Source organism: Saccostrea cucullata, unplaced genomic scaffold, assembly GCF_032062105.1.
Source record: "Saccostrea cucullata isolate Sc308-1 unplaced genomic scaffold, CSIRO_AGI_Scuc_v1 ctg7949, whole genome shotgun sequence".
NCBI classification, from domain to species: domain Eukaryota; kingdom Metazoa; phylum Mollusca; class Bivalvia; order Ostreida; family Ostreidae; genus Saccostrea; species Saccostrea cuccullata.
In genome coordinates, this window is record NW_026927191.1 from 9,756 (window position 1) to 25,781 (window position 16,026).

General features: G+C 34.1%; 2 protein-coding genes across 2 annotated transcripts; both read left to right on the forward strand.

Annotated features, from left to right (window-relative positions):
• Positions 1 to 266: 266 nt before the first annotated feature.
• Positions 267 to 2,473, forward strand: LOC134273692 (galactoside alpha-(1,2)-fucosyltransferase 2-like). The gene is made up of 2 exons (XM_062755900.1): positions 267 to 320; positions 833 to 2,473. The coding sequence occupies exons 1-2, from the start codon at positions 275 to 277 to the stop codon at positions 1,759 to 1,761; spliced, it is 975 nt and encodes a 324-aa protein (XP_062611884.1). The 5' UTR covers positions 267 to 274; the 3' UTR covers positions 1,762 to 2,473.
• Positions 2,474 to 10,092: 7,619 nt separating this feature from the next.
• On the forward strand, positions 10,093 to 15,406 carry LOC134273693 (galactoside alpha-(1,2)-fucosyltransferase 2-like). The gene is made up of 3 exons (XM_062755901.1): positions 10,093 to 10,185; positions 11,006 to 11,068; positions 14,461 to 15,406. The coding sequence occupies exons 2-3, from the start codon at positions 11,017 to 11,019 to the stop codon at positions 15,381 to 15,383; spliced, it is 975 nt and encodes a 324-aa protein (XP_062611885.1). The 5' UTR covers positions 10,093 to 10,185; positions 11,006 to 11,016; the 3' UTR covers positions 15,384 to 15,406.
• The last annotated feature ends 620 nt before the right edge of the window (positions 15,407 to 16,026 follow it).

The following is a 16,026-nucleotide window of genomic DNA, read 5'->3' on the forward strand; positions in this document are numbered from 1 at the left end:
TATTTCTTAGCTGTTATTTTTCCCATTATAATTGTCATTCAACAAGGGCAAATGTTTATTTATAGTTGAAAGTTAACTTAAGGAAACGGATTAATATAAGTTGTTACAACTTGTTTCCGAATCCTGTTTGTACTATGTATTGTGTATATATGATGTCTAATTTAAATGAATTAAAGTTTAAACTAAGTATATGTCAGACAAATAACGTTGATGTTAACGCATCCATGGAAAACTTTCACCTATTTCCATTTTATCTATTGCAGATGATAGCATCATGAAAAATATTAAGAATTCCGTGATAATATTTCTACATCGTAAAGGTAAGCTACTCCCTTGTTGACTAGTTTTGACCCTCGTTTTTTAATAAATTATAAACATCCGTGTCAGGGTGGGGGATATCAATATCATTATTAACTCTGAAATATTTACTGTATACAGGGTTATTTTCGCCCCGTCTTAGTTTCACCCTTTCACACCTGCAAACAATTTTGCTCCGTTTTAAATTCGCCTAGTCATAGTTTTGTTTAAGAAATTCTACTGTATTCTTTGAATTCGCCCCGTTTTATATTCGCCCAAATGAAAGTAGGGCGAAAGGGGCGCAAATAAAACGGGGGGCGAAAATTTCCCTGTATACAGTATTTATTTCCTTTCATTTAGTCTTAATATATTATACCACTAATAAAATTCTTTAAAATTCATGAAATGATTTAGTTGTAATGGTTGGGAATGTAGTATTTTCTGGACTCAATGAAAAAAAAATTTTAAAGACATCATATTTTCATCAGCATTTGCATTTCACTTATTTGTTTTTAGAAACATTTTTCTATTTCAGGTAGAACATTACTAAAAGTCCTAGCAGTGGTGCTATTCGTTTATTTCATCTCCCGGAAATTTCATTGCATGGTCTTTAAACTAGAAAATGCAGTTTGCATTTCGATCACAGGACGTATGGCCAATGCTATGTTCCAGGAGGCCTTTCTTTATTCATTTTCAAAAAAGAGACATAACTCTGAAGTAGTATTTAGCAGCGAAAACCCTCTTGCTGACATATTTACCTTAGACGGTTTGAACTGGAGGTACGATAATACATATTCTTGCTCGTGTTATTCTCTGTACCAGGATAAATGGAACTGCGCCTATGATGAGTCGTTGGAAAGTCTCAAACTTCCTCTGCAAGTCTGGGGATTTTTTCAATCTTGGAAATATTTTAAAGGTGATGAAGAGGAAATTCGCAGAATGTTTACCTTTCAACCCCGTCTACAAAAGGCAGCCAAGGATCAACTGGAAACCATAGTTGCTTCTTTTGCAAACAAAGGGGTGACTGAGAAGACCGTTCTAGTGGGGGTTCATGTACGAAGAGGAGATTACGTAAACAAAAAAGAATATTTCTTTATAGACTACGGTTACAATGTGGCCACTGAAGCCTATATTCATAATGCCATAACCTTTTTTCAAGAAAAATATCAAGATGTTCTCTTTATTGTATGTGGTAATGGCGTCGCGTGGGCTCGAGAGGTTATGAAGAGTTATGAAAGGGTCCACTTTGTGAACGATATCTCTCCCCCACGAGACATGGCCCTGCTTACTAGGACCCACCACACCATAATGACGGTGGGGACCTTTGGATGGTGGATAGGGTGGTTAACAAACGGAACCACCGTGTACTATAAAAATACCTATCAAGAAGGCACACACTTCAGTAAGGAATTTAATGGCGGTACTAAGGATCACTTTATAGCAAATTGGATTGGTTTAGACTGATAATTTTATTCAATAAGCATAATAAATTTACCATTTTTATGTTTTTTTATGCAGCTGTAGACAATTTTACCTTATTTTATGATTTAACGTCTCATGCAAAGGTGTTCAACCTAGATGAGTTCTTATTCCTTTAATTTTTGTCATTATGTTGTTCTGGATTTTAAAATCTTTTAGAATTTTTTACATCATGTTCATGTTGAGTATTTTTTCACTGTGCTATAGCCTCAGTAATCGTTTTAACTTTGCCTCTGGCAGGAACAGAGCCTAAATAATAACATCAGCATTAATAAATATATAAATATAAACATTAATCAATCTTTAAAATACATCCATTTAATTGATGGGCTGCAAAAAGCTTATGATGAGGACATCACAAAATTTAACCTAGGCTAAATTAAAAGAAGTATTCTCTTTTTTACTCACATTGGTTATGCACAAAGTTAAACATTAATAATGTAACAAAGTTACTTCAAGAAAGGGTTAATTCGAGAATCCGAAAAATCAAATTACACGCATATAATACTTATTTTGTTTATTAGTTGCTTAAATGGTTAAGGTATGGAAGTGTGTTAGAATACTTTTCTAAATGCATCATCACTGCATTTTTTTCTAACAGTGCATACAGATTTGATTTGTAGTGTAGAAATAGCGTGATCGAGCGTATATTAAATATATACGTCAGCTTTCTTCAAATAAAAGAAATTAAGATATAATAAGAGTTACTTGTTACATGTCTCAATACTGTTTTGACTTTTGAGATGACCATGGAATTGATGTTTGTTGATCAATTAAGCCTTAATATTTTTTTTTTTGAAGTTTACTTCTGGTGTTGATCATCATTTTTTAACAAAACTGTCTAGAGGAAGGCATGTGTCGCCTGCTTTTAGCTTCATATTTATCCAGGATAGTAACAGAATAAGACTGCAATTGAATCTGACAATCAAATACAAATCCTTAACCCCTAAAGCTAAAATGGATATATTAATAAAATTAATAATTCATCAATTAATAAATAAGTACGTGATTTCAACAATCATTTGGTCGCCCGTGTGGCACAGTGGTTAGAGCGTCTGCTCTAAAGTCGCGAAGTAAGGACTTGATCCGTACATCGCGGGTTTGAATCCCACAGTGGGACGAGGAGACCGGTCCTTCGGATGAGACCGTATAAACCGAGGCCCAGTGTCGCAGTAGGTGCTGGCAAGAAAAAATCCCTCCTTGCTCAATGGCCCTGAATGCTGAGTATAAGACAAAATTTGCAGCTCTCCATCGGCAAGTGGTGGCGTCTCCATATGAGTGAAAAATTCTTGAGAAGGACGTTAAACAATATACAATCAATCAATCAAACGCTTCTTGAAATATACCCGGAAATGATACTTTAACATACACACACAATTTTTAAAATTACCTTGACCATTGACAGTTTGAACTAAAAGAAAATGGGTCTTCCTTAGGCCCTGGGGAGTTGTGATATAATATGCCATTGCAAAAAGACAAGTTGAACGTATCTCCGGATATAGTGCGCAAACGAAAGTGTTTAAAAGGGCAGAAATTTTGAGTTTATGACCTCGACCTTTGAGCTTTTGACGTCAAAATCAATAGGGGCCTACCTTAGGTCGTAGGCATTTGTACCAAAAATTATTGCAAAAGCTAAAAGTCTTCTTGAGATATCGCGTGGAAACCAAAGTTATATTTTGCACATACATGTATATAAATAGCTGCAGAACTGTAGCTCTCCGAAAAAAATGACAGACCGGAGAGCTACAGTGCAACCCTTTAAAAAAAACTGTATACATGCATTTATTACGCACAAAAAGTTGCGCTTGGTTCTGGATTGATTCTTCCAAATTCTTACCTCAATTGCAAAAAAGCTAATTTTCAAAAGGTCCTTACTCCTCCATCAAGTACTCTCGTAGTTTACATCTGTATGAAGCTCGTTGAACCGAATTATTTTGCAAACCAAAATGGCAGTATAAATAGACAAAAATTTTCGATTATCTCAATTTCAAGGCCAGGAGGGCTATCAACAACAATTATAAGGATTTTTTGTTGCTGTGGAAACAGGGAAAAAATATGTAAGGAACAACAGGTAAGTAATATTTCGAGATGAAAGTTTTAAAAACACGGAGAAATAAATCGAGAAACAGCACACTTTTTGTGTGCAATAAATATACAGTTTCTTTCAATGGGTGGCGCTGTACATGTAGCTCTCCATTTTGTCAATATATTTTTTCCGGAGAGCTATAGTTCTCAGCAAATATTTAGCTTGGCTTATGGCTTTTATATTTTACCTTGATTGCCGACATGGAATAATGCGATATTTAACTCCGAATACGACATTGTCCCGACATTTTACTATTATTTCTAACAGTGATATTAAAAAAAAATATCATAACACATGCGTGGTGGGATTTCTTTGCAGTATCACATTGTTTGATGTTGAACCCACAAGTCAGGATCCTTTGGAAGAATGGCAGGATTTTTAGTCCCATCAGTTATCCCACCTTTATTCCGTGTGTGAAAATATGTCATCATATGGGATATTATCTCCTGTGGGATTTTTTTCTCCCACAATTGTCCATATTGGATAACTCTCACGGATATTGACAATGAGTCATTTCTCCAATACATTGTTGAACTTTGAATATTTACATTTGCTGATGTCTTTCCTTATATAACAGTGCTAGCACTAATAAAATTGAAATTCAATTTTCAATGTCATGTAGTTGGTCACATGATCAGACATTCTTGCGTATGGAAAGCAAATTGCACGAGCAATTTGGAACGTTCTGACTGTGACGTCACATGACGTTGTAGATACTTTACGTTGCATTTCAAAATCAAAGTCTAAATAATGCCTATATTTCTTTGCAACATGAATAAAAACGTAAAATATAAATATACAATGAAGCGCATTGAAGTGGTAAAATTTTCCGTTCGAATGGAACGTTTTGAGCTATATTTAGAGTGTTTATTGTCATCTTTTGACACGCCCATTTCTTTAGAAATTGATAAAACGGTCAAGTTGTTTCTTCAAATACCTGTAGAACAGGTTTTCCATAAATATAATAGCCAATCAAATTGAGGATCTAAATAAACACCGAGTAAACACGTGTTCGACCAAAACATGTGTTGTGGTAACTTCAATAGACATGATAAGTTCAAAAATATGTACATATTCGTTGCAATCTGTGTTTAACAGAAGCGGGGAGTATCTAACTCCCTCTTCTATTTTTTTTAAAGCTCCATTTCAGTGTAACTCATGATGCTTGTCGCGAAGAATGGGATGTCCTAAAACTACGACGAATATTACTTTCTCGTTTCTAAAAATATGGGCGTGTCATTATGTTATAATTGACCTTCAAAACATGACTCAGAACTTTTCATCCAAACGGAGAATTTTACCACTTCAATGCGCTTCATTGTAAGAAATAAAATATCATTTTTTAGAGTTTCATTGGGTCCTGACGTCGACATGAAGTCGGTACGTGTTTGGCGAAGTTTTTGCTGAGAGATAATTAAATGACGTATATCTAACAATTACTTTTACGTCATATTTCACCAAACGATATCATTTTGCCCTGCAAAAGAGCAGTACTGCAGTTACTGTGAAACGATATATACAACGCCCTTCAAGCGTTATAGAATTTGATCACGTGACCGACTTTATGTCATACCCCAATGAAACTCTAAAAATGATATCTTATTTCTTAAATATATCCCATAGTTTATGAGAATGATATCCCACTCAACCTACTTTTTGTGATATTAAATTGTACAGTCATGTATATTATATCGCACTGTTATAAGTATACTAGAACTTGACCTTTGGCCTACTTTAGAAAACTTCTTTTACGTACAACTTCTTTTTGACATTTTAGAGGTAAGTCTATGCTTTTTAGAATGCGCACTGTTTGTCATATGCATACAACATTATGAAAAATAAAAGTTAACTTGACCTTGACCATGTTGACCTTTGACCTATTTTGCAAAATATACTGCAGGGAGTAAAATTTAACTGATATCTTTTGAATTTAGAGAGGCAGGAATTTGATTACAAACATTTATACATGTTTATTAGCTCATGGCAATATACTTTGACACTGTATGAAGTACAGTAACGGTTAACCATAAAAAACTCATCATATTACGGAATATTTTTTTCAAATGCATGTATTGTGAAAAATTGTAATAAACGTACATTCATTATTTCCATATCATTTTACAGATTCTTATAATATTAAAATATCTTATTCAATGCAAGTCGCCATGTGGCGCAGCGGTTAAAACGTTTGCTTTGGAGTCACAGACCTGAAGACGTCGATCCTTACATCGCGGGTTCGAATCCCAATATGGGGCGTGGAGATCTGCCCTTCAGGATGAGACCGTGAAACTGAGGTCCTGTGTTGCAGTAAGTGCTGACCAGAAAATTATCCCTCACTACTCAATGGCCCTTAGTGCTGAATATAAATCTAGATTTGCAGTCCGACAAAGGCAATGAAGGTGCCTCTATATGAGTGGAAAATTCTAGAGAGGGTCGTCATTCATGACACCGTCTATCAGTACTCACAGTGCTTTGATTTAGTAATATTTACATTTCCAATGTCTTTGTCCGAGATAAAATTACCAATTGTAAATGTAATTTATTTCCTCATGAATGTCTTGGCGCGGTTCCAAAAAAAAACCACGTGCAGGGCGGGACAACACCTAGAGAGAAGCAGGCTAGGAGCCCGTGGATTGGCGGAATCAAAGCATCACCGTATACAACGGGTACCGCGGGGGAGTCGCTAAAAAGTATGGGGGAGTCGTTTTCAACGTATGGGGGAGTAGATTTTCACCGCTTCGGAGTCAGAGGAGATGTGGGTCACGTCTTTTTTCGGTATATATAAGATGTATTTACAAAAAACAAATATCCCACGGAAGATGGCAATAGTTAAGCTTTATCGTGGTCATTTGTCCGGCTATCATATACGTCTAGTTTTCTCAAACACTTCGAAACTATTTGACAGTTTTCATATTTACGTTGATCGGGTGGTAAAAACATGCATGATTTGCACAATCTACGGCTTGCGTAGGGATTCTCACATTTAAAACAACGAGAGAAAACGTTTATCTTTTAAATGCAACAACTTAAACTTGACTAGACTTTATAAAATTTAATAATTATGACATTTTCTCTTCAGACAGTAACGGTTACGTAGGGGGGAGTCGTTTATGGGAAAGCACATCGCAGGGGGAGTCGCAAAATAAAGTCAAATGCATATATACTTGGTGTTGTTTTCATCTCTTTTATACTGACAATACCTTTTTATTTATTCGTAGATATCTATAAATCTATGTTTGTTTATTTACTTTATAATCTTAAGTTACGAAAAGAGATTTTTTCTGTGGCTTTATCAGTTCCAGAAAACAATCAGCAATTTAGATTACATGAATAATTGGATTACATATCATCGGAGCACATGTGCTTGGGGACAGGACCCTCCCCCTCAGTATGTAATGTTCGTACATGTATATCACAAAATTTCAATTCACGAACCCTCACTTCCAATATGAAAGCCTCTCCATAAAAAAGAACAACCCGATTAATAATTTGGAAAATTTCTTAATAATATCAAACCTTTATTATTATTATTACTGCAGAATACTTAAATTATAGTAGCTATTATTTGCTAATGTGTTAATACAATTTGGTTGTCAAACTGTTGTAACCTCCTTTCACCAACCCATTTTTTTTTGCTTGTCAAAATTTTTCAGGTGAGTTGTCTGTAATTTTTGTTTGTTATACTTTAAAAATTGTTACATAAATTTACACTAAAAAGAATAACCTTTCTACTGTTTTCATAAGTCAAATAGTCAAATAAATTATTAAAGCTGTTTGACCGTGGAGCGAGATGTTGGACCTTTTGATGAGATATTGCACCGTTTACGTCAGAGTGTGGGCGGGGTCAGCTGTCAGAACGCGGAATTGACAGTTTTTCAATGCAGTGAGGGTTAACAAAAATTTCATCATGATAATATCATAATAAATAGTAAAATGTATAACAAAACATTTATCGAATGTGTTCTCTAGATCTGGCCGAACGTGTTTTGTCGACCCCTTGAACAAAACTATTTGCCTTCGGCCTAATCGTCTCGTGCAAACAGTTTGGTTCTTGGGTCCGACAAAACGCATGTTGCCCTCGAACCCTGTCTATGAATGTATAATGCTGGCTGCCTCAGACTGATTCTGGTAGAACAACCCGCCACGCTATGTGTTCACGAAACTGCGAAAGGGGGAGGGGTAAAGGGAGGTAACATGTTCTGAGGATCTGTATATAGCTGGGGCAAGTTAAAGGAGGGTATCATGATAATGAAATGTATACATTGAAGAAATATTTTCGTATTTCTTCTTTTCAAAGTTTGTGGTTAATTATTTTTACATTGACACTTCTCATTTTATTTACCATAGACATACATTTCCAGCGCTTTTGGTAATATGCAATCCAGTCCCTTCTTCAGCATTCATTCTGTACATTTACCAATGTGTATTAACCTCAGATTATTCTCAATTAACATACTAATTCGTTTGTGTCTGAAGATGTGTTACTATATATGATAAATAAATAATAAAACCTGCCCCCCCCCCAACTTTTTTTCCCAACCTTAATTATACTATAGGAAATGTTAATTGAAAGCCTGGTTGCCCCCCCCCCCCCCACACACACACACACTTTTAGTGATGTACCGAAAATGTAGTATTAGAATTGGTACTATAAGTAGTTAAGTAGTTGACACAGAGAAAAAAAAGCCCCCCCCCCCCCCCCCCCCCCTACGAAATAGGATTTTGGACTTTGGGCAACTTTTCCCTTTTTTTTTTGCTTGTCAACTTTTTCAGGTAAGTAAAAAAAAATTTCTCTGGCTGCACCCCTCACTTTCAAAAACGATGCTACGCCACTGGAACCTAATAGTAAGAATACACCAGTTAAATTTAACCCCCTTTCCAAAGAAAACTTTAAGGGGCGTGAGAGATCTTAGTTTTTTCTAATTAAAAAATGGTTGATATTATCAAGAAATTTTTCATATTATAAATCTGGTTGATCTTTTTTATGGAGAGACTTTCTTATTGGAAGTGAGGGTTCGTGAAATCGTGAATTGAAATTTTGTGATATACATGTACGAACATTACATACTGAGGGGGAGGGTCCTGTCCCCAAGCACATGTGCTCCGATGATATGTAATCCAATTATTCATGTAATCTAAATTGCTGATTGTTTTCTGGAACTGATAAAGCCACAGAAAAAATCTCCTTTCGTAACTTAAGATTATAAAGTAAATAACCAAACATAGATTTATAGATATCTACGAATAAATAAAAAGGTATTGTCAGTATAAAAGAGATGAAAACAACACCAAGTATATATGCATTTGACTTTATTTTGCGACTCCCCCTGCGATGTGCTTTCCCATAAACGACTCCCCCCTACGTAACCGTTACTGTCTGAAAAGAAAATGTCATAATTATTAATTTTTATAAAGTCTAGTCAAGTTTAAGTTGTTGCATTTAAAAGATAAACGTTTTCTCTCGTTGTTTTAAATGTGAGAATCCCTACGCAAGCCGTAGATTGTGCAAATCATGCATGTTTTTACTACGCGATCAACGTAAATATGAAAACTGTCAAATAGTTTCGAAGTGTTTGAGAAAACTATACGTATATGATAGCCGGACAAATGACCACGATAAAGCTTAACTATTGCCATCTTCCGTGGGATATTTGTTTTTTGTAAATACATCTTATATATACCGAAAAAAGACGTGACCCACATCTCCTCTGACTCCGAAGCGGTGAAAATCTACTCCCCCATACGTTGAAAACGACTCCCCCATACTTTTTAGCGACTCCCCCGCGTTACCCGTTGTATACGGTGAAGCATAATTATGTAAATATAAGGAATAACTGTCAGATTTTTTGAATTCATGAAGATGATCAATGGATTGGCTTGTGTGATAATTTTATGCATAAACGCCTTCGGCGTTCATGCAAATTATCACACAAGCCAATCCATTCACACAAGCCAATCCATTGATCATCTTCATGAATTCGAAAAATAGGACAGTTATTCCTTAACTAACTTCTTATCATGTCTTGTTCTGCAGGAAAGTTAATAACTAAAAATATTTTATTAAAGAATTATAAATTTCTTTAATCCTATTACCATGTTTTTCAATATTTCTTTGTAAACAACTCCCTGGGAAACCACGATACAGTGACAACTTGAAAATGATTGCATCTAATACATCGGGTTCGAACGCAAAAAACAACGGGTTCGACATTCATTGTTTTTCTACATGTGACACAAACAGAGACTGTTGAGGTGAAAAACCCTGAAGTTGCTAAGCGAATGCTAGCCATGTACACATTTTACCTCGATAAACTTTGACAGAGGTGATAGTTTTATCAAGTAGTTTTGTAATCGAATTCAAACAAGAGTTACCTAGCAAGCTGAAGTAAATTGAAAGGATAAAGTTCATTATTGCGAAATTCCTCCAGCAGGTCACAGCTAGTAAGCTAGTTCCTGGAATTCGCAATTTTATCGATAAAGTCAATAGAAATCACTCGATCGACCAATCCATGAGCTATGCTATAAAGATTTCAACTTTAGACATAAATACGCAATTTACTTTGAGGTTTTCATGTGTTCTGCAGTTTTTCAGACATTGAAGCCTTTCTGGCTCTGGGCCCTTGTAATTTTTTTCTTACATGTATTAAGTGTATTTGTTATTTATACCCTGAAGTATAATTATTACAGCATAATTTATTTACTGTTCCTATGCAAACAAGGTACAAAAGTAGATGAAATAGATGGGTGCAAATGTCCTTTTAAAATAATGCTAGCTATAATGACAAAATAAGTAATGTATACAAACTACTGTGGATAGAAATAAAACAAACCCTTTTAAAAATGCATATGCCTTTTTTCACAAGAACTAATCCATATAAAGACAAAAATTCAACATATTCACTTTTTTTCTCGCTTCAAATTTACACACCATGTTTACAATCGGATCTCTCTGGATTGTTCGTAGTAAATGCAATTAGTATGTGAGTTATTGCCTTGTTTTTGCTACATTGCAAATACATGGAACGAATCATCAAACCAGGTCTATATAGGACAATATTATCTTAACGATAGAACATTCTGTCTATAATGGTTTATTTAATTGATAGTTGCTGCTTGATTTTTACCTGTTTTTGTCCATTACAGATGAAAACATCATGAAAACTTTTAATCTCAAGAATTCCATTTTTCAATTTCTGAATCGAAGAGGTAAGTTTTGTTAGATTTGCTTACTAATATCCATCATAGTTAATTTTTATCATTTAGTAAGTTTTTACCAAAATGAATCTTCAAATATATTCAAGTACAATGAAGAACTAAGTACAGAAAATGTACATAATGTATTCATATTTCTAATCTCTGTAGGTTTCTCTTGTCTGGGATTTTCAGTGTTGTAAAGTAATTTAAAAATATAACTTTAAATGTTTAAAGGTATATAACCATGAAATTTTCAGATATTCACAGAAATTATAACTATATTTTCATGATATTAATACAAATCATTTGAGACCAGGCAACTTCAAGCAAAAATATCAATCATGAAAACTAATTTTAAAACAAGAAAAAAAAAACAGGCATCCTATGCCACCCATTTTTATTTTAATGATGCATGCTGTATCATAATGATTCATGTTTCGTATAAATGAATTCAGTGAAAAGTCATACTGTAAATTTAATGTATGCTTAACAAGCAGGATAACTGGATTTAAATAAAAGAACTTTATTCGGTAATAACCAATATTTGCCCCCCAAATCAAACTTTGATGGAGATATATTTAATTTAGTTCTTAAACAGGGGAGTATATGCTGACTTCAAAGCACTGAATATTTTCATAAGCAATGACGTCATATGCAGGGGTTCAAAAATCCTCAAGCCCGACGTCCCGGACTAACAAATTCCGGATCCGGACTCGGCATTTAGAATTCGCCAAAGTCCTGGGACTTGGCTATGTTTCTTGTTTATCTTTTTTTATAAATTAAAAAAATGATCGTAAAGCTAAAAATAAAGCAAATTCTCAAATGTATTAAGTAAAAATGTGGGTTTGTGGGCGTTAAAATACCCATAAAACATTACGAACGTTTCGAAAATACAATCCGTCTTTTTATTTTCCGTTGCGGTTAGACTCTTGCTTTTACGCAATTCCTCATGTTTCCTCCTATATGAAAAACGGCAATGAGTTTGTTAAATTTCGGTTTTAGCTGTGACTTACAGCACATTCTAATTTCTATTTATTGTAACAGATGGTTTATTCAGTAGTGAGTATTTGTAAAAGTTATTGTAATGTACCAGTAATCTATCAGTCTGGTATTGTGTTGAAATACTCATGTATGACTATATGACAGTTTATGGAGGAAAAATAAAACATATATTAATACACATAGTCTTTATTCATTCAATGCAACAAATGAAAGTAAATTATAAGTTACATAAATTTAATGATGTATAGGTAAATATGGACTCTGAAATTTCTTCCTCGGACTTGCCTAAAATTTACTCTTCAAGTCCTGGACTTGACCATGACAAAAAAAATTTTGAACCCCTGCATATGTACGTAATGACGTCACAAACATGACGTAAATTTCAGTTTTTTATGAATTTTACAGAAAAATGTACATATTTCGTCGATATTTTGAGTAAAAAACACCGAGCGCATGTGTGTTCAGGATCAATATTTTGATATAATGTGTAGAATGATAATATCAATGAAATATGTCAATATTGTTCCTGAACAAACTTGCGCTCTATAAATTTTAAAGCTAAAATTGTTGAAATTTTGTCCATTTTGTCCTCTTTCTGAAAAAGGATATAAAATCGGACTAGTTTGTGACGTCATAAAAACAAAAATTGTGAATACACTGCTTTGAAACTATAATATTTTCTGTTAATTTTTATTTCTCATACAATTTATTGAATTCAGCACATTTCAGGAAGTTTTCAAATTTTGACTTTTGTGGGGGCAAATATATGCAATATACCGCATATAGTTCTTTGAAACCAAAGTTTTTTTTTGTTTTTGTTTTGTTCTGTTTTTTAATAAATGAAGAGTTACCTTTCTTTGCCAAAGTTGCACATCTATTTTAAGCCCCTGCCACTACCCCCTAAATATAGGGAGTCTGGCAGTAAAGAATATGTATAGCATTGTTTGTCTGGTGCATAGAACTTCATATAAATTTAATACTTTATCCATTATTACACTTTTAGGGGTGTTGATGGGGTGGTATGTGAAATGTTAACACATAGACTTCATGTGCTGATTTGCTGTTGACAGATACATGTTTGATGTGACAATTAAGTCATGGTCTCACTTATAAAATATAAACATGAGTACTTTTCAGCTGCAGACATATATTTAACAAATAGTTGAAGGATTGCAAGAAGAGGGCATCATTAAATTTTTAACACTTGTCAAAAGTCAAGACAAATGTTCAACACTATTAAATCACCATAAAATAGTATAAACAATTACTTAAGAAAGACACTGACTGGCCTCTGTCCACATAATTTTACATGTGTATGTTTCATACATGGTTATTTTTATACATGCGGATGCATACATGTTTAATTATTCATAATTGTGTGAGTATAGCAGTTATAAGTTAAGTTATGATAGATGTTTGATTTCCCTAAAATATTTCTTACTTGCATTTGTTACAAAAATTATGTGTCTATTTAATCAATTTCTTTATTGTCAGAGGGTTTTTTTCTTGTCAAAAAGAGGCTTCTTGCTTTATTAAGGTCAATGTTATGTACATGTCCAATTGATTTCTTTATTTTCAAAAGATTTGCTACAAAAGAGGCATATGTTCAAATTTGGATTGCTTTGGAAATTTGAAGATTATTCCTAAGTACTGTGCATTGTTCAGGAAAAACTGTTTGTGTTTTTCTCATTAGAATTGAATTTGACCTGAGGTAGGTCATTAGAATTGAATTTGACCTGAAGTAGGTCATTAGAATTGAATATTGACCTGAAGTAGGACATCTACACATCTTCCAAGCGTTTTTCATTGCCTGAATTAGATATGTTAATTTTATCATTAGGCTGGCTGAAATTAATTCTAAGTTTAACGTCACCTATAAACTTTAAAACTTACAAGGGCAGAAGGGAAAAATTAAACAAAAAAAAAAATAATGATAAATAATTCAAACAAATGAGCCTTTACTCATCTACATGAATTAACATAACTGTAAACATTAGTAATCATGTACAGGCTTTTGGTTAAATAATCGTTTTCAGTAAACCTGTACATGTATCTATTCTTTAAATGATAGATTGATTAGACTCAGCTCCAATATACCTCATAGAAGGTCTAAATATTGTCTATCTCTTTGAAAAGTAGTTTTTAGGTGCTTAACATAAGAGAAAACTGGAACAGAAACATGATATAAAAATATGGATTTGTTTATTTTTTTCAAAGTGCGAAGTTCACTGAAAAGTTAAGTACACGCGCGGGTGATGTTAAACATACATTATGTAGAATTAACTTTAGATAGCCTTAAAAGTCTTACAAGTAGTGTTTTCAATTTCATGAATGATGGTTTCTACGCTCATATTTTAGTGATTACTTTTCAATTATTATTAACTATTTTTTCTCATTTTCAGGTAAAACATTACTTAAAGTGTTTGCAGTGGTGGTGCTCATTTATTTCTTTTACTGGGAAGTGCATTGCATGATCTTCAAACAGAACAATGTTGTCTGCATTTACATCCAAGGACGTCTGGCCAATGCCATGTTTCAGGAAGCCTTTGTGTACTCATTTGCCAAAGAAAGAGATGGAACGGAAGTTGTTTTCGGTAGTGAAAATCCTCTAGTCAATATATTTACCCTGGAGGGACTTAACTGGAAATATGATAGAAGTTATTCTTGCTCTTGTTACTCTAAGTTTGAAGATAAGTGGGACTGTGCGTTTGATGATGTTTTCGAACGTCTCATGCCTCCTGTTCAAGTTAATGGATATTTCCAGTCTTGGAAATATTTAAAAGGCCACGAGGAGGGAATTCGCAGAATGTTTACATTTCAACCACATATACGAAACAAAGCCAAAGATCAACTGCACACTATTGTTGAATCCTTCAAGGATAAGGGTGTGTCTGACAAGACCGTTCTTGTGGGAATTCATATACGAAGAGGAGACTATATTAAAAAGAAACATTTTGTAGAATTTGGTTACAATGTAGCCCCTGATGTCTACATACATAATGCCATAAAGTTTTACCAAGTAAGATATTCAGATGTTCTCTTCATAGTGTGTGGAAATGACATAGCATGGGCTCGAGAGGTTATGAAGAGTTATGAGAGGGTCCACTTTGTGGAAGGCAATTCTCCTTCACAAGACATGGCCCTGCTTACTAGGACCCACCACACCATAATGACGGTGGGGACCTTCGGGTGGTGGATAGGGTGGTTAACAAACGGCACCACCGTGTACTATAAACACACATACAGAGAAGGCACAGACTTCATGGCACAATTTCATGGGAGTACTCAAGAACATTTCTTACCAAATTGGATTGGTTTAGAATGATTCCATTAGATTATTATTTATTTTTATTTTTTTTCTAAGTTTCACTTATTAAATGTACCATGTGCTTTGATTGCTAAGTTCTGTGATTGTCTCAACCACATACCTCTCCGTGAACAAAGTGAGTACTTTTTTTGGAATGTATTTTTGTAGAGTTTTACAATTTTGATTTATGACTTCAGCATTTTTACATTTTCAGTTTTTTCTTCACTTCTTATTAGGTATTCTAACAAAATAATATGAATTTTGTGCATGCAGATTAAGATACTTGGATAAATTATTTGGTTTTTTTCCCTAAGGCATGCCATTGTGTTTTTGTGTGTGTAGTTCAAATGAAGATGGCCATATATTTTATTTATGGCTATAAGTAGTAATGTTTTTTTCTTGATTGACAGCATAATAAGCATGATTTGTGCTAAAACCTGTATTCCATACATTCCTATGCAGTGACATTCTGAGTGTTCCTTAATTACTGTGTGTACCTCAGAGTTCAGATTTCATGCAACATGTGCAATGACTGATTCAGCCTCTCAAGGGTACTTCTACTGCTTAGCTACAGTGCATGCACCTGTATCCAGAGAATGTTTCTCCTGGTGTATATGGAAATTGTAAAACTGTGCACCCAATTCCCAGCAAGTTCTTGTTC